Here is a 25,819-nt window from a genome sequence, read left to right on the forward strand (position 1 = left end):
GATAAAATGCTTGGAATTGCCATTAGCATAAAACACAGGTACACACAAACAAACAAACAAAAATGTTCCCAGTGATCAAAGAAAGGGAACAAAAAAAGAAAGCCAAATTGATCCTTAAAGGTTCCTCGTGAACACAAGAATCTTATCATTTTGTCAATACATGAATCCTACTTGGATCTCTACTTGGGTAGTTTCTACTTCTACTCTCATTGCAGAGTGAAGGACATGGAATAATGGAATGAAGTTAAAGGAAAGCAGGATTGTACTGAATATTGAAATTCATGTGTGCGTACACACACAGACAAATGTATACATCTAATCAGTAAGAGTAGTTGCATAGTGGGACCAATCAGAGAAGAGAGCACATGTTCCCTTTCATTGGATGCATTCAGATCAAGGCTATACAGTCATTGGTCTGAGATGCTTTAATTTCATACTCTAAACTGGGGATTGGGCATTGGTTTGGATCACCTAAATCACAAATTGGAATGTAAAACAAGTTTGACCCAAGATGACTTTGTGATACATCATGAAGTTTTCTGAGCAGCAATGAAGAAGATGTTTGCCGTTGCTTTCTCCAGGAGTTCTGTTTTCTTTTGGACTTTGCAGCATCCTCTTCATTGCTGGTGTTCTCAGGTGATCTACCATCCAAATACCAACCAGGAGTGACTGGTCTTTTGTCTTTCTTTCACTGTTACACAGGGTTATAAATGCAGATTGCACTTGAGACTAATGCTTTGGATTTTTACTAACTTAGCTTACTGCATTGAGGGTTTTAAAACAATGCCTCAGGTGGGGCAGAAAAGGAGGACACTTTCTGACCATGTTAATAGCCAAGGATACTACAATAGGGACCAGATTTTTTTTAATCCATTCAGTCATGTCTGATTCTTGGAGACTACCTTGACAAGTCCCTGCAGTTTTCTTGGCAAGATTTTTCAGAAGTGGTTTGCCATTTCCTCCATCTTAGGGCTGAGAGAAAGTGACTTGCCCAAGGTCACCCTGTTGTTTTCATGCTTTAGGCAGGACTACAACTCATGGTCCCCTGTTTGCTAGCCCAGTGCCTTAACCACTACACCAAACTGGCTCTAGGGACCAGATAATGCATTACAATTTACAGTTAGATTACAGCACTTCTCAGTCTTTCCTCTCTGATGTTGGTATCTCTCTGGCCCATTTCTAGGTCACTTTAGAGAGTTGACCTACAGCTTAACTCTAACAACATAAACATGGAAATAAATGTTTCAGTGAAGGAATATAGAAAGACTTGCCTAAATGTATATAGACAAGTAGCTAAAAGTACTATTTTCAAAAATATTCGACTATGCATATAGAAACAGAATTCTACACTCAGAATATTGATAAAGGATGTAGAGAGTAATTTTATCATTCCTTTCTTCTAATTAGTTGTTCCCTGTTATTCAACTCTGGCCGCAACAAAATGACATAACATTTTGGAGAAAAGATGCAACCCAGGAGCCCAGCACCAGAGGCTAAGATAGAGAAGATCTCCACAGCCACCATGTATTTCCCCTTGGAGCTCAGGTATGCTGGGACAAAGGATGACCAAACACTGCAAAAGACCAACATGCTGAAGGTGATGAACTTGGCTTCATTGAAACTGTCAGGTAACTTCCTAGCAAGAAAGGCTGTGGTGAAGCTGATAAGAGCCAGGAAACCCATATAGCCAAGGACACAATAAAACATGGTCACAGAGCCTTCGTTGCATTGCAGGATAATTTCTTCAGTCACTGAGGTCATATCAACATCTGGGAATGGGGGGTCCATTGCCAGCCACAATGTACAGATGCTTGCTTGGATCAGGGAGCAGGAAACAACAATGGAATTGGTTAATTTCTTCCCCACCCACTTCCTCATTCTGGAACCTGGTTTGGTGGCCATAAATGCTAGAACCACTGTGATGGTTTTTGCCAAGATAGAAGAAACAGCCACTGAGAAGACTATGCCAAAAGTTGTTTGTTGCAAAAGACAGGTGACTTTTCCTGGTTGGCCAATGAATAGCAGTACAGAAAGGAAGCAGAGCAGGAGGGAGATGAGGAGAATGTAGGTCAGATCCCGGTTGTTGGCTACGACGATGGGAGTGTTGTGGTGTCTCACAAATACTCCTAGCACAAGAACTGTGACCAGAGAAAAAGAATGTGCAAGACAGGCTAAACTGAACCCTAAAGGTTCTTTGTAAGACAAGAAACTGACAATTTTGGGAACACAGAAATCCTGTCTTGTGTTGGGATAGTAGCCATCTTTGCATCTAAAACATTCATTTCTGTCTGAAAAAGAAGAAAAGATGTCATGTTTAACTCACAAGCATGTCATAAATCTGAACAGTGTCCTATCACATTAATAAAAGCAACAACATTTTTTAAAAGGAAATAAGTTTATGGAAAGTAAGCTTATGGTGACAGACTCGTCCCTGGGGGAGCTGGGGTGTTGATGACCGACAGGAAGCTCTGGCGTGGGCTGGTTCATGAAGTCACAAAGAGTCAGAAGTGACTAAATGAATAAACAACAACAAGCTTATGGAAAATCTCCAAGCTCACAAATTGTTGATAAGTTTTGAACAACTAATAATTACTTTTTTTCATGTTGCAGATTTTATTGAAGATTAAGTATAGAATCTGTCTAAATACATGAAGAGTAGAAGAACAGGTAAATAATAACAACAACAACAATTGTAAGCCACCCAGAGTTTTCTCTGGTGAGATGGGTGGCTATATAAATTGGATTAATAAAAAATAATACATAAACACATAAATAAATAAATAATTATATTTCCAATTCTCTCTTAATAAAGTCAAATCTAATATTATTTTGTGTAAATTAATATTACATAGAGTCAATTGGAGTCAGCAGTTAAATATGAGCATTATATGAAATAATTCTTATTTTCTCTCCTTGACTAACATCAGTAAGACAATGCATCATCTTACTGTTTCACAGTTCTGGCAAAGATTTGCATGGTTCCTACTCACTCAGGATTAGGCACCTGCTTGGCAACATAGCAAGATACTTTTTATATGTACTGTATGTTGGAATGTGAAATGTTTAGGAGCTTGCTTTTTGATTTTTGAAATTGGGTGAATTTTAAGGAGCTTGTTCATCATGTATGTACTTGCTCTCCATATTTCTTGTACCTCAGTTAGCTTCACTGTGTTGGCTGTGTAGGAGGGAAATTGTTACCAAGTATATCTGGTGGTCAAAAAGTTGCAGAAAACTGATCAAAATAGTGTTCAAAGAGAGGTGCTCACTTGCAATTATATTTCATAAATTCCTCAATGACAGCAAGTACGTTGAAAAGAAAGCTGTGCACTGACTGATTCTTTAAAGTAGGAAATATTCACTGATGATTCATGAGCAATCTATGTCTGAATTTCCAGTGAGTAGAATATATCACTCCATTGGTTTGAGAAGTGACTTCTCAACATATTACAGCTTCTACTACCTTGAGTAACTCAGAACATAGTATATTTCTCTTACACAAATTTATTTCAAATAATCGGTTCAAATTATTTTTTTTACCGTTCATAGTTGAAATTGTCCCTTCTGCACATGGGATGCAATCATAGCAGCAAAATGGCTCCCCTTCCTTCACTTTCTTGCTGAAACCTGGATAACAACTCTCACTACAGATAGAAATAGGTTGTACCTAGGAATGAAAGAAGATAGCAAGAGTCTGGAGAAGAGATCCCATTTTTTTTTCAACATTTAATGCACACATTAATCTCTTTCTGATCAATATCACTTTTGCTTGTGTTTACCTATCAATTGATTTTGACTTTTTTCCATACTTAAAAAAATGTACAGTATTAATGTAAAAAGTTGTGATTAAAATAGAGTTTCTGGATTGTTAGCTCTTAAAATATCCATAGAGAGCCTGTTTGGTATACTGGTTAAGGTACCAGGCTAGAAACTGGGAGACTGTGAGTTCTCGTCTTGCCTTAGGCATGAAGCCAGCTGGGTGAACCTGGGCCAGTCACTCTCTCTCAGCCCTAGGAAGGAGGCAATGGCAAACAACTTCCAAAAGAACTGAGAAAACTGCAGGGACTTGTCCAGGAGTCAACACTGACTTGAAGACACAAAATAGAGCTAGACGATAGTTAGATAGATAGATAGATAGATAGATAGATAGATAGATAGATAGATGGTAGATAATTCATATCTATGTTCTTTCAAATGTTGTTTAACACAATATGCAATCTTATTATGCTAGAACTGCAAATTTGGAGACGTGTAAAATGTTACAAAAGGTTGTTTCATTAAAGACTATTGTTAAAATGCATTTAGAAAACAATCTGCAAAACTGCTTCTCTGATCTGTTGCTAAGGGTTATATGGAATTTTTCAATCTCTCTCTCTCTCTCTCTCTCTCTCTCTCACACACACACACACACACACACAGACACTTCCTTTAGTTTCGTGAGTGGAATTTGGCTGAAGTTCAAAATTGTTGGTTGTGGTTTTATGCTTTATATTGACCCACCTGACCTCCACTTTCCACCCAAAGCTGGATGGCAAAATGAGTCCCTTTCTGAGGAGGAACTCAGTGAATGGACAAAGGGAATTTCTCTGCTTTTAGCAGAGTCTTCTAGTGGCTTCAGGAAATGTGTGACCAGAAGTGGATCCACCAAGATGCCACCAGTGAAGAATGCCCCCACCCCAAATATTAATTCCTTTAAAATAGAAAAGGAAAAAAAGAAACAAATAAGGTATAATAGCTCTCTGACAAAAGTGCAGTCTTGCAAAAAAAGAGTTAACTTCCATTTCTCAAACAGCAACCCTCAGAACCTTTAGGAGGCAATAAATTTTTGCATCACAAAAGGTAGAAACAAAAGGAAATTGCTATTATAGACAAAATAAGAAAGGGCTTCCACCTTGCAGGTTGCTTTCTTTAACAAAGCTGGGTAGAATAAATCAGAGAACTACCTGTCTCAACTAATGTGGGAACATTGGAACAGTTTTCCATATACTGGCAGACATCTGGAATGCCATACATGCTACTAATGATAAGGCTCTGTCTTCTTATTTTAATAGCCATATCCCGGCCCACACACACACACCAAAATCCACTCAGGAAGTCAACTGTGCCACTCTGAAGATGTGGGTATCAGCACAGCAATCTGGCATCTATTATACCTCACCAGAATATTTAGGATTTGTATATTAAACATGGTAGCAGATGGTGACCTTCATGGTGAGCTCACCTAATTGAGGCCACATACATCCAGTACAATTTATTATGTCATAACCTCTTCAATCTTTTAAATCTGTTAATTTCATTTAAAGATGGACTAGGCCTAGGAGTGACCACTTGCTGCTATTACTTCATTCGAGTTAGCTCATACCCAGTTTCCTTGACCAGTACCACCTGGGTTAGGAATAATGATGTAGGTATTGTAATTCCTAAATTTAAATGGTCAAAAATGACCACAAGAGTGACAAAATTATATCTTATTTTAGACCAGTCACTTGATCTATGTGAGCTCCCATTTAGAGCCCAAATCCTGCAAAGAATTTAGATAGATATAATACCCTGATATATACATTTCAGGGATCACTATTTTTATTCATTTTTATTTATTTATTTTATATCCCCCTTTATTATTTTTTATAAATAACTCAAGGTGGTGAACATACCAAATGCTCCTTCCTCCTCCTATTTTCCCCACAACAACAACCCCGTGGGGTGAGTTGAGCTGAGAGAGTGTGACTGGTCCAAGGTCACCCAGCCAGCATTTATGCCTAAGGTGGGACTAGAACTCTCAGTCTCCTGGTTTCTATCCCATTGCCTTAACCACTGGACCAAACTACCAACTTATCAGCATGTTATGACCAACCCGGTCATCTCAGGCAGAAACTTTAGTTTTACCAGCACTGCACAGATGTCAGAATAGATTTAGTCACAGCTTTCAAATATTATAAAACAGCAAAAGTCCCAATATTAAGAAAGCTTTAAAAACCACATATAGGTGTGGAGCAACTCAATGCCATTCCACACCAACTTTCAGCAATAGGTACATATATTATTAAGTAATATATTTTTGTTCCAGGCAATTAACAGAGGTAGCAATGCAAGCAGAAAGGGGTCGGATCTCATTTTATGAATTCACACGAAACTTATTAAACTCAATATCTCATAAGCATTTAGCTTTGTCTGGAACAATGAACATCAGAATAAAAGTCAACATTAATTCAGAACCAGGGATGATAACTGGACCTTACCTGGTTGAACAAGATGTGCCATGTAATGATCTCATCATTGAAAGTTAAAACATCATCTGGAGGAGCTAGGTGATCCACCTTCCCAACTTTTACACGAAGAAATGATTTGTTTGGAAAAGCAATCCAGTTGATAATATCAAATCCAGCTCTTAGTATCCCATTCTGGTCAAAGGAGACCTGGTCCCCAGCACTGTTGTTAAAAGAGACTCCTCTTAGAAAGTAATGAAGCTGAACCAAAAAATAAATAAATAAATAAATGCAAGAGTTTTGAAAGGTCAAACTTCTCCTTCCTGTGATGGTAGTTTTCATAGAGAAAAGCAGATAAATAACGGCATTCTTTGTTCATATCTTTTAAGTGCATTGCAATCGAGTCAAAGGTATTGACAATTGGAGGAGTGAATTGATAGATTTCAGGTGAATTTATGTATTTCACTATGTCTCTGCTAATCTTCCTCTTATGATTTAAATGCTGCTTAATGGAAAAACAACCTAATTCCAATAAAGTGGTTTGTCTATCAAAGAGTCATGAGAAAATGACACACACACTCACACAGTTCCATGAGAGATTCAGAAGGGAGGGAAAGTGGATTTCCTAAAGTTATGCTCACAAATATGACATTAACCTTTCAAACATCATAGTGAGGGATGCAATAGAAATCAAAGCAAAACATTCAAATAGTAACAATCAAAAGGAAAGTATTGTGACAAAACTATGAGTCCTTCTTTCATATGCAGGAGATGGGAAGACTGATGAAATGGAGGCACAGGCTGATGCATAATGCTCTGACAGATGAGGACACTGGGTGTATTACCTGCAAGAAATCTTGTTTATTATTTTTTCCTCCTCTGACTGCCATTGCTCTGTGTTTCTGTCTAGATTTCGATATGGCATGGAAAGCATGAGCTACTGCATAAATACCATTGTAGATACTGTAGCTATGGCCAGTCATGCCTATTTCAAAAATAGGCCCAGGAAGGCTCTTCAGATTCTCTGTCCCAGTACAAATGTCTTCAGGCACATCACTCAAGGCCATATCTGCGAATACACAGTTGAAAGCTTCTTGCCAAAACTGACTGATAAACCCATTTTCCTTTCCATTGATGAAGGGATTTTGTTTTGCAACAAACAGACGGAACTCTGGTAGATCAGCAGAGGGCATTGAGAAGGAGAAGGCCCCATGGATTATTTCTGTACCCCAAGAGCGTTGAAATGCTGAGGAAGTCAGTTCTATCTGGGCTGTCATTATCCATACAACACCTTTTGCTTTTGATCTTGCCTCTTCTATACTTGGTATATATTGCAACCATCTCAAAAATATCATGGTGAAAGATTCCCCATAAATCACAGATGCATTGGCTTTACTACCCATGACCCAATCATAGATTTTTACTCCCCTCTGAAGCATATCATCAAGTCCACCTATATCACTAAATTTGCCAAATTTTTCAATGAAAGAGTAACAAATCCCCCTTTTGGAAAAAAGTGGGATCACCATTTGTACAAATTTTTCCCCTTGGTCATTGTCCATGGTAAGGATCCCAATCCACGTCCACCTAAAATGCAGGAGCAGGGAAACAATCCCTGCATACTGAAGGGCATCTGGGGGAACCATCTGGTAAAAAGGGAGGCCTGGAGTTTTATCATTCATCAGTGGAGCTGAGCCATAAATGAGCTAGAGAGAAGTGGGGAAAAAATAACAGCATGCATAGAACCTTTATAAGTGGATATTAACAATCCTACCAGCATTCATATAAGGCAGCCTTCGACATGCCTAGCTGAAATCATGTTTGAGTTTCTGCTGTATTTCTTATATGCATTGTTTTGTCATAAATCCTATGGTAGTGCCTTAAATTTAGAACTCGCTGAAACATCCTTTCCAACTGAACTTTTGATATGTATCACGATGATGTCAAATTGAATCAGGCAATTCTGAAATGTTTTAGAGGGGCTCAGAAACGATTTAGAGATTCAGTATGCTTTCTAACCCACTGAACCATGATTGCTGCTTTCCTTCCATAGAAGGGACAGCTTGGAGGAATTATTCTCTCTTTTTCAATCTCACTTATTTTGTTAGAATGTGTTTAGAGAAATTCACTGGGAGGCAAGGAAAGATTCATTCTGCTTCCCTTTTTCATCTGATTTGCTATATTTTATGTGATGTTCTGTCTTTCCCCAAATTAATATCCTTTGGTTGTTACCTCATTTTAAGACTTAGTCATTTTGTCTGACTTGTAGCATGTTCCTTTCAGCCTTTCTGTTCTGAGTATTCACAGATCTTTTCCTGCTGATCCCCACTTTCCTGCATTCTGTTTCCCTTGTCATTTCCTGTTTTGGTTTGTCTTGTCCTCACCAAATCTAAGGTGTAGTGGAGGATCTGAGATACTTTGTTGGCAATACTGCATGTAATTTAGACTATTTATTGATATACTATTATATGCACAAACGCATGGTCAGATTTTTTATAATGTTGCACAACTGGCATGTAAGAGATCACTTTCAGAAGGATCCAACCTTAACAATGACATGTGCAAACAACAATGAGGTGTGCAAATTAGTGGTCAGAGGGTGACAGGTACTTGCATTTTAATAAGAGCATACTTTTTAAACAGTCCTTGAATTTTTATTTTTTTAGTTTGAGGAGAGCAGTTTCTGCCAATCGTTGGTCTCCTCTTCTTTTATAATCACTGCCTTGAAAGAGGTATTAAGAAATTACTCAAACATATTTTGCTCTGTAGCCACTGAAATTACCTAACCAAAAAATTACAGAACTGATGTATGTTAAATTTCGTGCACATAGTCAAAAAGTGTCCTACCTGTGGAATTTTATAGATATCCAAGATGGTGGAGATATGAAGAGAGATTTCAGCATCCAATCCCCCAACAACAGATACTAAATTATTGTGGATGTTGCAGCTGTAATTGGGCATCAGTCTCTTCACTGATGATAGAAGTAGCATTGTAGCCTGAAAAGTCTTTGGGGCATTGTCATAGCTGTCACGGATGCCGAAACCCACGGTGAGATTGGGTAAGATCTGTGGGCTTTCATTGATCTCCTTTACTGCAAATGCCAGAGCCAGGATGTGTTGGAAATTCTTAGGAACTTGACTACAGTGAGAGGATATGAGTAGAGCGAAATAATATCAGTGTGTAGCTTCAGAACACATAATTCTCTCCACCTCTTGAGATAACGATACTCAGATCAACTTTTGGATTAATACAACTTGACAATGATATATAGCTTTTTCACAGATACACACTGAAGTATATACATACACATATATGGATATCCTCCAAGGAACTTTATTACCTACAGTATTACTTACTGTGGCATTGGAATCCTCTGAAGAAAAGAAAGAGGAAATTATATTCCTTAATAGCAAGAGGATATCAAAAGGATAGGGATAAAGGCGTTCATATATTTAAATTTTTTTACAATTATTTATGCAGATTATATAAATAAAGTCATTTACGTTTAAAATAAGGAATTTTTGAAAGAAAATTAACCCCTCAAAATGTGAAACAAAGAACTGAAGGAATCTGGAAACTATTTAAAACTCAGAACAAATGGTTTTCAAGGGTTTAGCTATTTAAACTTCTGCAAATAGCTAGGGTTACACAGCTTAGCATTTCTATAAAGATCTCTGTTTTGCTTGTGTTTCTGTAAGAAAGAGGACTGCTTTTCCAGGTTATCACTAAATATTACCGAGACAGAAAACAGTAATGAAACTGGAAGGGCAATATGTTGAAAAACGGTATATAACTAGTCCTAGATCAGCTTTCCCCAACTTGATATCTTCTATCAAGTGTGACAGATGTGACAGATTTCAACTCTTCCCACTCACTGGCTAGCAGAGCCTGGAAGGCAAAATAGAGTGGAAATTGAAGTCCAGATCAAGATGGTTGCATATTGGAAAAGCTGTTGCAGATTCATTTCCCTCAATCAACATTTCATTATGGATATGACTAGAAAAGAATATGTAATGGCTAGATGGACTCATTGTTTGAGGAGGTATGTAACAACATCCTGTATCTTTCTGAAAGTTTTCTCCTTGGGAACACCCATGGTAAAACAAAGACAAGCCCAAGAGATGTCACTTAGATTAAAAACAAACAAACAAACTACAAATGCAGTTGTGAACATCTCTGATTTTTGAATGTGAAAAGGAATGAATTTATTTGTCATTCTTTCAAGATGTATGTCCTGTTGTTTCATGAGAAATGCAGAGGTTTATAGAAAAAACACTGACATATAAAGCATGAAGATGAATGGGATTACTCATGTAAGAAGCTAGCATTATGAGAGATTTGGCAGGAGAAGGCAATGAAAAGAAGACAATGGAAATATTACAGGAATAAAGAGAAAATGTTTCAATCAGACTTCCACTATCTGGGCATCCTGTAGCTTCAACTCCCAACCTTCTGCAGAAAACTGGGAATCAAAGTCACAAATCTGGAGGGCTTTAGGATTTGGGAATGTTCCTTTAAATGTGTGAATACTTTCTGAACTATATTTCTCAGGATCTCCTTAGTGTTAGCCCATGTAATCAGCTTATTTTCTAAGGTGTCAGGGTCGGGTTTACTATTTCAGTGACTGAGATCCTTGAAAATACAATCAGTTATACTGTTCCTTACATAAACTCTCCAGGCACTGCTGCTGGGGGAGGTTCAGTTAAGCTGACTTGTTTGGAGACAATCGCAGCCTGTGAAACAATGCCACCAATCATAAGGTCTCCTGGATGATGATATGTGTGATATGGAGAGTGTGGATGATAGATGCTGCATCTGTCACTCTTGCACACCATGTGAGGAAGGAGCACTAGCAGGAAAACTAGTAAAAATGCCATCCCCAGCACAAGGGCAAATGTCAAGACTCTTTTCTTCTAGGACTCAGCCATTACCATATCTGTGGTTAATACTGCCTGACTTGAATGGTGGCTTAATCTCCTGGTAAAGTCTGAACCTTGGACTATCTAGCATTAGAACTGTGGACCTTACCTGTTCATAATCTTGTCTCTTCTCTGTAGCTCTAAATGGTATTAGTGTTTGGGCATATATATCTCAAGAGAGAAAAAAGAAGAAAGCAACAGTCTTAATTATGAGTTTTGCTAGTGAGCAGTGAACTCCATGATGAAGGAGCAGAATAAAATGCAGGCATTTAGATTGAAGGCTATTATTAAGTCAGACTTCCATTCCCAAAGGATTTGCTGAAGAAGTAGCAAATAGGAGTAAGTTAATAGTATACAGGTTCAGAATAACAGTTCAAAGATCCCCCCAAAATATTGCCTTGGGAGTACAAAAGTCCTGTCTTACTGGGACAATTCCTATTTGCATGCTTGTAACAGTCATTCATGTCTGCAAAGGAACAAGAAATGGTTTTAATCCCAGAAAGTTGATCAAATAGAATTCTGGCCATTGGTAGAAATTTCTTTGTTCTAATTTCAGGACACATTGCTGATAAAAGGTCTTTTCAGGGACTGATCTAAATGCATACAGTATAAGGCTGAGAACCGGGTGAAGAAAGAGGCATGCATACCATCCCATTTCTTACTTCTTATTATCTTAATGTGTTAAGGGAAGAAGACTGAAGATAGACAAAAGCTTTGCTGTCCTGAATGCAAGTCATGTTCTCCATATTAACTTGGATCTTACTTTACTAGAGCCCAAATCATGTATACAGTAGTACTTGCATTCAAGTACTCATGAGTTCAGATAACTCTCATTCCTTAGTGGAATGCATGGAGAAATGACCAGGGCCATTATCGGCACCTCCTTTGCCCAGTTTGAAACCCTCCAGCTGCTTTAGTGTCTTGCTTTATGCAAATTTGCTTTTTGTGAAGTTTTGGAAGGATGTAACCCTGCCATACAATATAGTAAGGGGAGCCTGTATATGAATATAATACAATGCATTTATTTTATTATAAATGCATCAATAGAAAAAAAATCAGCTGAATGGAACCAGGTCCCTTGTCCTTCATATTTATAATTTGCTTTGAACATTTATAACTGCATTTGATCATCATAATAAGCAGTCCTAGTTTGAGAAATAAGCCATTGTGGCAGAGTGAACTTCCTTTCAGCTCTACAGGCCAAGGGCCAATTTCAGTGTATTTGGTAGCCTTCTCCCTTATGATACAGTATATATTTATGCTCTTCTGATATGTTTGGATTACAGTGGTAATGATGGCTTGGGATCCTGTAAGTTGATGCCCTGACTCCTGTAGAGGACACCAAATTGGAGAAGGCTATATTTAGTGAATGAGGATACAAAAATATAGTTTTAATTTGTAAAGGCTAGCTCATAAATTTTGTTAGAAAAGTAGTTGCATAATCTCTGCAGATTAATATAAATCAAAGCAGAGTAATACAGTTTTCATATTGTGATGAATTCATTTGAGTCTGTGATGCAGTTATGGGAATGTACTCATCTTCTGAATTAATAGAACATATGCAGAACAGAACATGAAGATGATAGCAACCTCGCCAGATACTGATGTATAATATAAAAGTATTCTTGGTAGATATACTTTATATCCTTCTGCTACGAGACAGAGATGAGAAGAAAAAAAGGAAAACAATCATACAAGTGACAAGATTCAACATACTACTGAAATAATTATATGTGTATTTGATGCACATTGGTTGAAATAGTGGCCTAAATCCTTCTAGTCATCTTCAACCCTGACTAAATTGTTCAGCATAGGCTGAATTGGCCTTGGATTGTTCATTCAAGTTTGCTTGATGTTGTAATCATCAGCACAGCTGACATTTTCTTGCAGTGATTTGGTACCATCTTCTCAGGAGCTCTTTCTTGAGTACTGGCAAAATCACTACAGTAGAGGCTTTCATGGCCACTAATCTAAGATCTAAGATAAGTATGTGGGGACAGTATGTGGGGAAAGTACTGGCCAAATGTGTTGAGATTTCCTGTTCCATTATTCAAGTGGGCATCTGTGTTGTTTGGTTTGGGACTAACCCTCCATTGCCAGATGCTGAGGTGTACTCCATGGCAGAGGAAATTATACTAGAATGTAATGAGGACTCTGTGGCTATGTTTCATTTATCTTGAGCCAAATGGGTTTCTTGGCAAGTGTAAGTTCATTGTAGCTTTCCTTGCTAGGAAGTTACCTGATACTTTGTGATGTAATGTAAGTGTGACCTTGTATAAGTGAGGGAAGACATACCGCTAAGGGAGTAGTCAGATAGAAGAAAGGGAAGTCCAAGAGAGGGTAACAGCCTGAAGAAGAAATTTAGGAAAAAACTTCCCTAACCACTCAAGCAATAAATAGGGAGGGTGGGAGATTTGCATTTTCAGACATGCAAGATTCTGTTAATGAAGCCTTACAATAAAGTATAGTTAGTTCATCTAGTCATGTTTCCTGTCTGCTTTATCTGGAAAGGCTGACAGAGGAGTAGCTATCAATTGCCTTTTCAAATATATGGTCTAATATGTATTTTATGCTACCCAGAGGAACCATCATTTTTTATGCCATAGGAATTTATTAATGTGTGGGAGCAGTACTAAAGAAATATTAATATTTAATTTCATGAACTGTTGTTGTGCCCTTTTTAACCATTTTATATACAGTTTCTGTTTATTGCAATTTTTTTAGAAATAAAAATAATTAAATAAATGTTTGGTATCATGATATAATTTGCCATGGCAGTGGGTGATGGAAATCCCTCCATATCCAGAATATTTATGGCCTGCCTAGAGATAAACTTCACCAAAGGATCGTTACCTTATCATGGTGCTGGAGCTTGAGCACCTCAATGATGCCATGAGCTAAACCGTGAATGGCCACCCAAGATGGGAAGGTCATGACAGAGAGGTCAGACTAAATGCGATCCCTGGGAATGGAAATGGCCACCCACCCCAGTATTCTTGCCGTGAAAACTAAATGGATCTATACCATTGATGGGAAGATGAGGCTCCCAGGTCGGAAGATGGTCAAAATGCTACTGGGGAGGAACAGAGGATGAATTCAACTAGCCCCAGATATTATGACGCAGACAGCTCAAAGCTGAAAGGACGGCTAGTGGCCGATGGTGCTGGTGGTGAATGGCGAATCCGATGTTCTAAGGAACAACACACCATTGGAACCGGGAATGTAAGATCTATGAGCCAGGGCAAATTGGATGTGGTTATTGGTGAAATGTCACAATTAAAGATAGACATTTTGGGCGTCAGTGAACTGAAATGGATTGGAATGGTCCACTTCACATCAAATGACCACCAGATCTAAAACTGTGGACAAGAGGACCACAGAAGAAATGGAGTAGCGTTCATAATTAATAGTAAAGTGGCTAAAGCACCGCTTGGATACAATCCAAAAAAATGATAGAATGATCTCAATTCGAATTCAGGGCAAGCCATCTAACATCACAGTGATCGAAATATATTCCCCAACCACAGATGCTGAAGAAGCTGAAGTAGAGCAGTTCTATGAGGATCTGCAGCACCTACTGGACAACACATCTAAAAGAGACATTATTTTCATCACAGGAGACTGGAATGCTAAGGTGGGCAGTCAAACGACACCTCGAATTACAGGTAAGCAAGGCCTGGGAGAACAAAACAAAGCAGGACATAGGCTGATAGAATTTTGCCAAGACAACTCACTCTGCATAACAAACACTCTCTTCCAACAACCTAAGAGATAGCTTTATACATGGGCTTCAGCAGATGGACAACACCGAAATCAGATTGCCTACATCCTTTGCAGCCAAAGCTGGGGGACATCTATACAGTTGGTAAAAACAAGACCTGGAGCTGACTGTAGTTCTGATCATGAACTTCTTCTTGCACAATGTAGGATCAGACTAATGAGATTAGGGAAGACCCACAGATCAGCTAGATATGAGCTCACTAATATTCCTAAGGAATATGCAGTGGAGGTGAAGAATCGATTTAAGGCACTGGAGTTAGTAGATAGGGTCCTGGAAGAACTCTGGACAGAAGTTCACAACATTGTTCAGGAGCTGGCAGCAAAATACATCCCAAAGAAAGAGAAAACCAAGAAGGCAAAATGGCTGTCTGCTGAGACACTAGAAGTAGCCCAAGAAAGAAGGAAAGCAAAAGGCAACAGCGATAGGGGGAGATATGCCCAATTAAATGCAAAATTCCAGAGGTTAGCCAGAAGAGATAAGGAATTATTTATAAACAAGCAATGTGTGGAAGTGGAAGAAGACAATAGAATAGGAAGGACAAGAGACCTCTTCCAGAAAATTACAAACATTGGAGGTAAATTCCAGGCCAAAATGGGTATGATCAAAAACAAAGATGGCAAGGACCTAACAGAGGAAGAAGAGATCAAGAAAAGGTGGCAAGAATATACAGATGACCTGTATAGGAAGGATAACAATATTGGGGATAGCTTTGACGGTGTGGCCAGTGAGCTAGAGCCAGACATCCTGAAGAGTGAGGTTGAATGGGCCTTAAGAAGCATCGCTAATAAGAAGGCAGCAGGAGACGATGGCATCCCAGCTGAACTGTTCAAAATCTTGTGAGATGACCCTGTCAAGGTAATGCATGCTATATGCCAGCAAATTTGGAGAACACAAGGATGGCCATCAGATTGGAAAAAAATCAACTTATATCCCCATACCAAAAAAAGGGAAACACTAAAGAATGTTCAAACTATCAAACATTTCACATGCCAGTAAGGTAATGCTCAAGATCCTGCAAGGTAGACTTCAGCAATTCATGGAGCGAGAATTGCCAGAAGTACAAGCTGGGTTTGGAAAAGGCAAAAGGAACTAGGGACCAAATTGCCAATATCCGCTGGCTAATGGAAAAAGCCAGGGAGTTTCAGAAAAACATCTATTTCTGTTTTATTGACTATTCTAAAGCCTTTGGCTGTGTGGACCATAACAAATTGTGGCACGTTCTTAGTGGTATGGGGATACCAAGTCCTCCTGTCTGCCTCCTGAAGAATCTGTATAACAACCAAATAGCAACACTAAGAACAGGCCATGGAACAACAGACTGATTTAAGATTGGGAAAGGATTATTGCAGGGCTGTATACTCTCACCCTACCTATTCAACTTGTACACAGAACACATCTTGCGACATGCTGGGCTCAAGGAATCCAAGGCTGGAGTTAAAATTGCTGGAAGAAACATTATCTATCTCAGATATGCAGATGATACCACTTTGAAGGCTGAAAGCGAAGAGGAACTGAGGAGCCTTATGATGAAGGTGAAAGAAGAAAGTGCAAAAGCTGGCTTGCAGCTAAACCTCAAAAAAACCAAGATGATGGCAACCAGCTTTTGATAACTGGCAAATAGAGAGAGAAAATGTAGAGGCAGTGAAAGACTTTGTAATTCTAGGTGCAAAGATTCCTGCAGATGCTGACTGCAGTCAGGAAATCAGAAGACGTTCAATCCTTGGGAGAAGAGCAATGACAAATCTCGATAAAATAGTTAAGAGCAGAGACATCACACTGACAACAAAGGTCCGCATCGTTAAAGCAATGGTGTTCCCCGTCGTAACATATGGCTGCAAGAGCTGGACCATAAGGAAGGCTGAGAGAAGGAAGATTGATGCTTTTGAACTGTGGTGTTGGAGGAAAGTTCTGAGAGTGCCTTGGACTGCAAGAAGATCAAACCAGTCCGTCCTCCAGGAAATAAAGCCAGACTGCTCACTTGAGGGAATGATATTAAAGGCAAAACTGAAATACTTTGGCCACATAATGAGAAGACAGGACACCCTGGAGAAGATGCTGATGCTGGGGAGAGTGGAAGGCAAAAGGAAGAGGGGCCGACCAAGGGCAAGATGGATAGATGATATTCTAGTGGTGGTGGACTTGTCCCTGGGGGAGCTGGAGGTGTTGACTACCGACAGTTTGCTTATCTATTTTTATTTATCTATTTTTTGTCCTCTACTCTTCTTTGGAAACATTAATTGTATAGCCATTGCTTAGGATTTTTTTTAAATCAAACCTAAATATTATAGACTTAACTCAGTCTATGTAAGTTAGGTAAGTAAGTACCTAAAATACCTAAAAGAGCAATAAGTGCACATTTAACTTTCAAATAGGGAAATTCCATTCATTTTAATTCATTTAAACCAAGATTCTCTTGATTTAACTCTTGCTTAAAAGTAAGAATTTCACTCTTCTTCATGTCAGATCACCATATTTCTTCCCCAAAAGATATATATTTATTTGATTCATGCTACGCAGTCTCCTCTTTGTGTATTTGAAATTATTTTTAAATTTGTCCCTCTAGAGGACCCACTAATATATAACAATCTTAAATCTGTCAGAAAATTTGGATGTCTGTGTGGGTATGTGTGTATGTAAAGTTAGTTTAAATCAAACTCAACTCCCAGAGATTTCCCATACATTTTATGTAATTCTAATTCTCTTGGCAACTTTACAGACATGGTCCACCCCTGCCTTCCTCTAATCTATAGACTTTGGATTCCTCTCTTTCTAGACTCCATTTAGTCTGAAATAAACTCAATTTCCTTGTATTTCCATCTTTGGCCACCCCTCCCCCCACATTAGTTGATCCATTGTTTGGATCCTTGGCTCTGCAGTGTGATCTAGAAGTCCAGTAGGCTGCAGACATGCCAGATACTGCCAATTGCATTGGCTGGAAATCTGTGCTCACAAAGCAGGTCAGATTAAGGACTTCCAAGAATAAGAAAAAAAATGTTAGAGATTGTTAGAGACAAGAAGGGAAATGATTGCTTTTGGGATGATAAGTTAAACGTGTTTATTTATTTGTTACATTTCTTCACTGCCCATCTTGACAAATGACTCTGGGCGCTTGAGCAGCAGTTTTACCCTTGTCAGAGCTTTATGTATGGCTTTTACTGGTGTGAACCTGTGGCAAATATTGCCAATTATATTAAAAAAAGATATAGGCATTTTTCTTTTAAAACTCTGAATCTACCAGAGCCTAGCTCCAGAATTCCTCTATCTATTTTTATGTGATTAGAAACTTTCCTAGCATGGGCATCTTTAAAATGACTGTTGTTTTGATAATTTAGCTACTATAAAATCAGAATGCTGAACGATTAACATCAATATCCTGTTCACAAATGCATTTTGCATTTATAGGGAGACTGGCCAAGATGAGCTAGCAGTCTGGGTAGGGATATATCAACAGGTGCATTTATGGATTCTAAAATCAAACTGGGTGGAAGAAAAAAAAAGCCTCGATATTAGAAAACTATAAACTGTTTCCTTAATGTACAAGTTTTCCATTATTTTTAAAATCCCCTGCTAGAAATAGTTAACCTTCCAAATAAAATCCTTTACCTTCCTTTGGCTTCTCACGCTGAAAAGTTTTTCTTGCCTGAATTTTGAACCAAGCATATTTCATAAACTGTGGAATATAATCATTTTACTGAATTTGTTTGACACATAATGGAAATCCCAGTGTAGGGTAATAACTCAGAACTACCAGCATGTCCTGGTCTTGGTCTTTGCAATAAAGGAAATCAGTGAAGATCCTGTGATCTTACCCAACATCACTCTTGGATTCCACATCTAGTCATACGAATGTCAGGTGGGCCTTTCGTTCTGCAATGCACCTTTTTTCTCCAAAGAAGCAATTTCTCCCCAATTACCATTGTGTGTCATGAGTGCCGTTGAGCTGAAGACATCAGCACAACGGCACACATGACAATAACGAGGAAGCAGGGGAAGGGGCTCAAGATAAGCATAGCACGCACAACAACAGCCACAGACTCTAGCCGGAGGAAGCAGCCATCAGCTCACAAAGGAGAAAGAAGAAAAGACAAAGGCTAAGCGGATCGCGAGGCACACCCAAGCTGTTAGCACAAGCGCAACGGAGATCGCCCAGCTGACAGCAATCACCGGCTGAATGAGGAAACCGATGATGGGCGATCCCGGAGCACCAGCGGGGCCTCGCAACCCTTCACCTACCGGCAAGACAGCATGCAGGACAAAGGGGGGATGACGTAACCCCGGGTGAGGGGGCGCTGACCGGCGCGGGGTATTTAAACCCCGCACCGGCGCGCTCCTCTCACTCTCAGCTTTTTTCGCAACTGTTACTACGTAAGAAATAAACCTGAACCTGCTCTCATACGAATCAGCGTCAGTGTTTTACTCTGCGGTAGACAGTGTATGACATTGTGACACTAAAGCACAGCTTTTGGCAATCACGTAAGGACTTGACGTTGAATCAGCCCGTCAGATACCAAATATTTTGAGCATCTACAAGATTCCTCAGGTAGGAAATAGGTACAGATTAAAAAGATTACCTTTTTCTCTCTGAAATGTTTTGTGTTGTATAAATTGAGGTATTTCTTGCAATCATACCAAGCTTATTTGTGTGGCAACGTAACTAATCTAAGAAACGTCAGCCGAGGACATTCTGGCAATAAAGAGTCTTTCACTGCTGCTAGAGGGGATGACAGTTTAAAAGTCACCTCACCTCATCATATATACAAGTAATAAACATAAGTATAAAAATGATGATTGTACGCTGCCCAGAGTCACCTTGTTTGAAATGGGTGGCCATATAAATTTGATCCATTAACAAAATGGATAAATAAACATTTCAATAAGATGCATTTTGTAGAAATCGCATTGCATTCTTTGATATAAATTTATTGAGAAGTCTATGTAAAGAAAAAAAATGTAGCATTAGTTCTGTTATGAACGACATGCATGTATTTTTTTCTTAAAGCAAGTATAATGTGCGGTGGCTTCACCCCCTTATTCATGTTCAATTTCAGCCTAATCCTAAATAGGTTTATACAGAATTATTTCCCACTGAGTTTAATAGAGCTTAATCCCAGGTAAGTAGTACTTCACTTCAGTTTAGTATAGTTGTAGACCAGTCCAAGGTAAATAACAACAACAACAACAACAACAACAACAACAGCTATTACCTACTCAATTAATTTGAAAGGCAAGACTAACTTCCGCAATCATTTGTTGGTGTTCAGGAAACACATTCATCACCTCATACATTTAGGGGGTTGTTTGTGTGCGTATGTGTGTCTTCTAGTCAACCTTGAATCCTGGCAACTGCCTGGATTAGCCCCTGCACCTTTTTTGCCAGATTTTTGGAAGTGGTTTACCACTGCCTTCCTCCTAAGGCTGGGAGAAAGTGACTGACTCCAAGTCGCCCAGCTGGCTTTGTGCCTAAGGCAGGAATAGAACTTGTGCTCTCCTGGTTTCTAGCCTAGTATCTTTGCATGAAACGTGATCTCACTTGAACTATTTAGGTTCCAGTTGGAATAAACCTTGTTCTTGAATGAAAGTTACACTTCAGACTTCTCCATCACAAAGTTCCCATTACCTCTGCAGTGCTAACATATTTTTGAGTGTGATGCACTAGATCTCTCAACAAGATGAATAATGTGTGACCAGATTTTTCTATCCTGCAATTATCGTCTCCAATCTGTAGCCATACTAGCTAGGACTAATATTCATCACTGCTCATTAAGACAAAGTGATTTTTAAAAAGTAGTTGGGTTGTTTCAGAAGAGAAAGAAATCCATACTATGAGAGGCATTTGGGTCTGGCTCTTCTACTTCAAAAAAATAAAATAAAAATAAAATAAAGTACATACAGTATATGTTCCTGTATCTGTGAGGAAACTGGTAGAACAAATATTCACATCTTTGTTCAGTTCCATGTGCTGGAACATTTTCTTAAGCTGTTATTTTTCTTTCTATCCTCAGCTCCTCCATTTTCTGAATAAACACCATAGGGGACCAGATTTCCTTTGACCGGAATGGTGTGTTTCTAAAAAAAAATGGTATTATAAACTGGGTTTTGTGTCCAAACAAGTCTTTTGTTGGAGTAAAAGTTGGAATGGTCAATTTCCAATCACCAAGAGACCAAAAATGGACTATGAACAAAAATCCCATTGTCTGAGACAGCTGGTTTAACCAGGTAGGACATAACTGTCAACCTTGATGTATTTGCCATATTGTTGATAAAGAGTGAGTAGTTGTCCTAAATGTGACTTAGGATAGCTTTCTTGCTCAGGATGAACTAAACTGCCAAAAATAATGAATCTGCCAAATATTTTACTCAGTTACTTCTTTCTTCAAACCTTGTAAGATTTTGGATTCAGTTACTGCTTTTAATGTACATATAAAAGTCTGTTTTCATCTCAGTGTCTCCAAACATAAAAATATTAGGCTCCTCTAACATGCAAATTTCTGCAAACCATTTTCTATATGACATACATTTATATGCACATTAAATAAAAGTTTTTCTTACCTATGATGCTGTTGCTATTCTAATATAGGAGGATGACTTCATTTCTGTTGGTATTTCAGTTTTAGAAATTGAAATATAATATTTTTGGTAAAAAATAAGAACTGACACATTTTTCAGGGTCCCCTTTGTCTCTTGACATAACACAGGACTAAGATATTATCTATTTTCATTCTGGACTTTCTGGACTGTTCTTTTTTTTTTCCTCTCCCCCCCCCCCCCCTATTCTCAGCCACCATGAAATTCAGTCAATGGTATGGAAACATACACACAGACACCTGTGTTTGAGAACAAGTGTGATGAACGCCTTCCCAAGTTTCCAACCAGACTCACATAAGCAGCTTAGGGAACTAAATCAGGAGCGCTAACCTGTTGAGTGAGCACCCACTCAGGAAGGGGAAAAGGTTTCCAGCAAATGAGGTATTGCAGGGAGCCCCAAAAGTGATGGGAGTCAAGGATCTCTTTCAATTTGAAGTGTTGGTGTCTATGAATCATGACTGGAGGAGGTGGGGGTGGAGAAGAGTGCCAGTGGTCAAAAGTGTGAAAAGGCTTCAACAAACTACAATGAAAAACAGGGTGACGGTGTTTCCAATTGTGAGGCAACTGAAGTTTAACAGTCACAGGATTGATAATGTCAATAATGGGAAAAGGATCAATGAATTTAGATGCCAGTTTTTAGAAGGTTGGGAAGATCTGATGTACTTGGTGGAGAGATAGACTTTGCCACCAATTTGAAAGTCTAGCTGTGGAGAACGGTGTCTGTGTCCATATTTTTATAGGTGGCTTGAGCATCAGCAAGGGCCTGTTGAATAACTGGCCAAGAGAAATGCGGGCTGCCCAGTCAGCAGTGGAACCTGCCTGAGGAGGGGGTTGCGGCAACTCGGGAATGGGAACAAAGCCCAGTCCACTGACAACCTGAAAAGGAGTTTTGCCAGTGCTTTGATGAACAGCATTATTATAAGCAACTTCAGCAAAGGGAAGGAGATCAACCCAATCATCCTGGTGGTAGTTAATGTAAGCTCTAAAGAATTGCTCTAAAGCAGAGTTAAGAATCTCAGAACTCCCATCAGTCGCAGGGTGCGAGGCTAGATAAGCCTTGTTTGGTGCCTAATAAGTTCATAAATGATTTCCAAAAGTGAGAAGTAAACTGTATTCTGTGATCCGTGATCACACGTGTAGGACAGCCATGTAAATGGTAAATGTGGTGTAAAAACAATTTGGCTAACTGTTGAGCGGTTGGTAAAGAAGCACAAGGAACAAAGTGAGCTTGCTTTGAAAAGAACTCCTTTACCAAATAACTGTCCTTTTCTGGCTGGGAGGTAAATCCACAACGACGTCCATTGAAATTTGCTCCCAGGGTTTGCTACCCTGTGGTTTTCCCCCTTTGTGCTTAGAAATAGCCCAAACTGGGCAGGTGGCCACATGTTCTTTTACATTAATTTGCAAAGCTGGCCACCAAAATTGCCTTTGTACAAGGTGTAAGGTTTTTACAAATCCAAAGTGACCTGCCGTCTTATGGTCATGTGCCTGCTGTAAAATTTCAGAACTCAAAGTCTCAGGAACATACAATTTAGAGTCTGCCCAGCAGAAACCATCAGAAGTTGACACTTTGTCCCTGTTAGCTTGCAACCAAGTATCAGATTTCAAAGTGCGAAGAAAGTCAGCCTGCAATTGAGCAGGTACTTCCGCTTTTCGCCTGCAGGGCTCAGGTTGCTGGCGCTGCATTTGGCTTCTAGTGAAAGCTGCCAAACCCAGTTGTGATTTTGTCAACAATGTTGGGTTGCTGAGTATCATTTTAAGGCAAATGAGAAAGCAAATCAGCTAAAACGTTATGTTTTCCAGGGAAATATTTCAGTTGGAAATTAAAACGACTAAAAAACTGAGCTCAGCGAACTTGCTTAGGGCTAAGGGCCATGGTGTGTGAAGAGCTTCCAAATTTCTATGGTGAGTCCACACTGCAAAAGGACATTTGGTACCTTCCAATAGATGGCACCAGTTTTCTAATGCAGCTTTAATGGCAAATGCTTCTTTCTCCCAAAGGTGCCAACAGTGCTCAATGTCAGAGAACTTTTTGGAGAAATAAGCACAAAGTCTCAGTTTGCCTGAGGGTTCCTTTCGAAGTAGAATAGCCCCGATAGAAGTATCTGAGGCATTTACTTGCACAACAAAGGGATGAACGGGGGCTGGATGATGCAATACAGGATCCGCAATAAACAAAGCTTTGAGCTTGTCAAATGCAGTCTGGCAGTCTGGGGTCCAGCAAGGCAATAGGGGCTTTAACTTTGCGAGTTTCCTCTTGGCCTTTGGTTTTCAACAAGTCAGTGAGTGGCAGGGCAATCTCTGCTTACCGCCCAATGAACTGCCTATAGAATTTGGCAAACCCCAGGAAACTTTGTAGCGGCTTGCGGGTGCGAGGTTGCCCCCAATTCGCCACGGCTTGCACTTTGGCTGGGTCCATTGCAATGCCCTGCACCGACTACCAGTATCCCAAATAATCAAGCTGTGATTTGTGGAATTCAAACTTATAGAGCTTGGCATACAGTTTGGCTGCTCTAAGCTCACTTGCCTGAGCAAGGCTTTATGTTCCTCTTCTGTTTCTGTGTATATTAATACATCATCTAAATAGACCAACAATCCTTCAAATAGATGGTCATGGAGAACCTCGTTAATGAGTTGCATAAAAACTCCAGGAGTCCAAAGAGGAGAACCTTATATTGGAAGGATTCCAAAGGACAATTGAACTCAGTCTTCCATTCATCCCCCTCCTTGATGCAAACACGGAAATACGCTCCCTTAAGTCCAGTTTGGAAAAAAAATTCTCCTTAGCTAAATGAGCTAGCATGTCCTTCATTAATGGTAGGGGGTAATTGGAAAATGGAAATGGCATTCAAGCCTCAGTAGTCCATGCAAAGTCTAAGAGTTCCATTCTTTTTTTCTCACAGAATAAAACTGGCACTCCCACAGGGGAATTGGCGGGGTCAATGTAGCCGCGTGGCAAATTCTTGTCTATAAACTCACACAAAGCTGCCAGCTCCTTTTGGGTCATGGGATAGATTTTGGGCTTGGGTAGCTTTGCCTCTGGGCCTAGTTCAATGGCACAATCAGTCTTACCGTGGGGGGCAAGCTGGTCTGCCTCTGCTTCTCCAAATACATCTGCCAAATCCACATACTGGGGAGGCAGTCCCTCAAGCTGTGCTGGCACTGGCATTGCTTGACCAACCCCCAACCTTGCATACCCGAGTCGTAAGAGACAATGCCTCTGCGGGCCCATTGTAGAATCCATCTCTAAATGTCACAGTTCTGTACTCCCAGTTGATATAATGGTTCTGGTATTTTAGCCAAGGCATGCCCAAGATAACACAAGGACTGCCTGCAGGAGCCACAATGAATTTTAATGTCTCTGTATGGCTCCCCACTTGCATGATTACAGCTCTGGTAAAGTGGGTGGCGGGGGCCCCTCCAGCCTCTGAACCATCAAGCTGTGTAAAAATCAGAGGGCACTTAAGGGGAAATGTTGGTAGGTCCAAGGCTGCCACCAATTCAGGGTAGATCAAACAAAGTGAGCATCCAGAATCTACTAGTGCCCAAACTTCATCATTTTTCATTTGGGGCTTCAGTCTGATTTTAACACCTAACTGGGACAGTCATCACACACCATGGAGTCTTTGTGCCCGTCCTCTGCCACCTGCTCACTGGCACTTTTCCCACCAGGCAATCAGAGTTTCCTGCCGGCTCCTTGAGTTTGGGATCAGACTCCCCAGAGAACTACATGAAATCCTCACTGTCAACATCACCTCTGGCTGCTGTGGCCCTGCGGACTGCCGGCGGCAATTTCGTAGGCAATCTTCCATGTTTGGGATCAGCTTTGGGCTTCCGACAATTGGCTGCCTGGTGTCCCTCCTTCCCACAGCGTAGGCACTACCCCTTTCCATAGCGGCAACTCCTCTCTTCTTCCCAGAGCTTTGGGCTCCCCTGGTGGCGAACTGGTCCCCTCTGAGAGTTCAGGTACTTGGATAGGACTGCTCAGCCTTTTGGGCTTGTAAATAGCTAAATTTGGCAGTTTCAGCTTTTCCGGCCAGGCAGATCTAATGATAAAGAGACGTGGGGTCGTCTCGGCCTAAAGCCCAAAGCAATATGTCACTGGAAAGACCTTCTTTAAAATACTCAACTAAGGTGGACTCTGACCATCGGTAATTTTATTGGCTAGAGCCTTAAACTCTGAGGTGTAGTCAGCTACTGACATCTGGCCCTGGGAGATCTCTTTGAAGACTTTCTTAGCTGTTCTTTCACCAGGGGATCTTCAAAATGCATCTTCAATGCCCACATGAAATCATCAATGGAGCCCAGAGCAGGCGTGTCAGTATCACAC

At 39.8% G+C, this 25,819-nt stretch overlaps 1 protein-coding gene across 1 annotated transcript; it reads right to left on the reverse strand.

Annotated features, from left to right (window-relative positions):
* Positions 1-1,386: 1,386 nt before the first annotated feature.
* Positions 1,387-25,382, reverse strand: LOC134496734 (vomeronasal type-2 receptor 26-like). Its single transcript, XM_063302442.1, has 3 exons — positions 25,233-25,382; positions 3,538-3,664; positions 1,387-2,288 (listed from the first exon to the last, which is right to left on the reverse strand). The coding sequence occupies exons 1-3, from the start codon at positions 25,380-25,382 to the stop codon at positions 1,387-1,389; spliced, it is 1,179 nt and encodes a 392-aa protein (XP_063158512.1).
* Between the last annotated feature and the right edge of the window lie 437 nt (positions 25,383-25,819).

This window comes from Candoia aspera, chromosome 4, assembly GCF_035149785.1.
Source record: "Candoia aspera isolate rCanAsp1 chromosome 4, rCanAsp1.hap2, whole genome shotgun sequence".
NCBI classification, from domain to species: domain Eukaryota; kingdom Metazoa; phylum Chordata; class Lepidosauria; order Squamata; family Boidae; genus Candoia; species Candoia aspera.

Coding starts and splice junctions, on each gene's coding strand:
- LOC134496734 (XM_063302442.1), bottom strand. CDS start 25,382: ATGGAAAGGGGTAGTGCCTACGCTGTGGGAAGGAGGGACACCAGGCAG. Junction 3,665..25,232: donor AGCCAGAGGTGATGTTGACA/GTGAGGATTTCA, acceptor TTTCATTCCTAG/GTACAACCTATTTCTATCTG. Junction 2,289..3,537: donor GACAATTTCAACTATGAACG/GTAAAAAAAATA, acceptor CTTCTTTTTCAG/ACAGAAATGAATGTTTTAGA.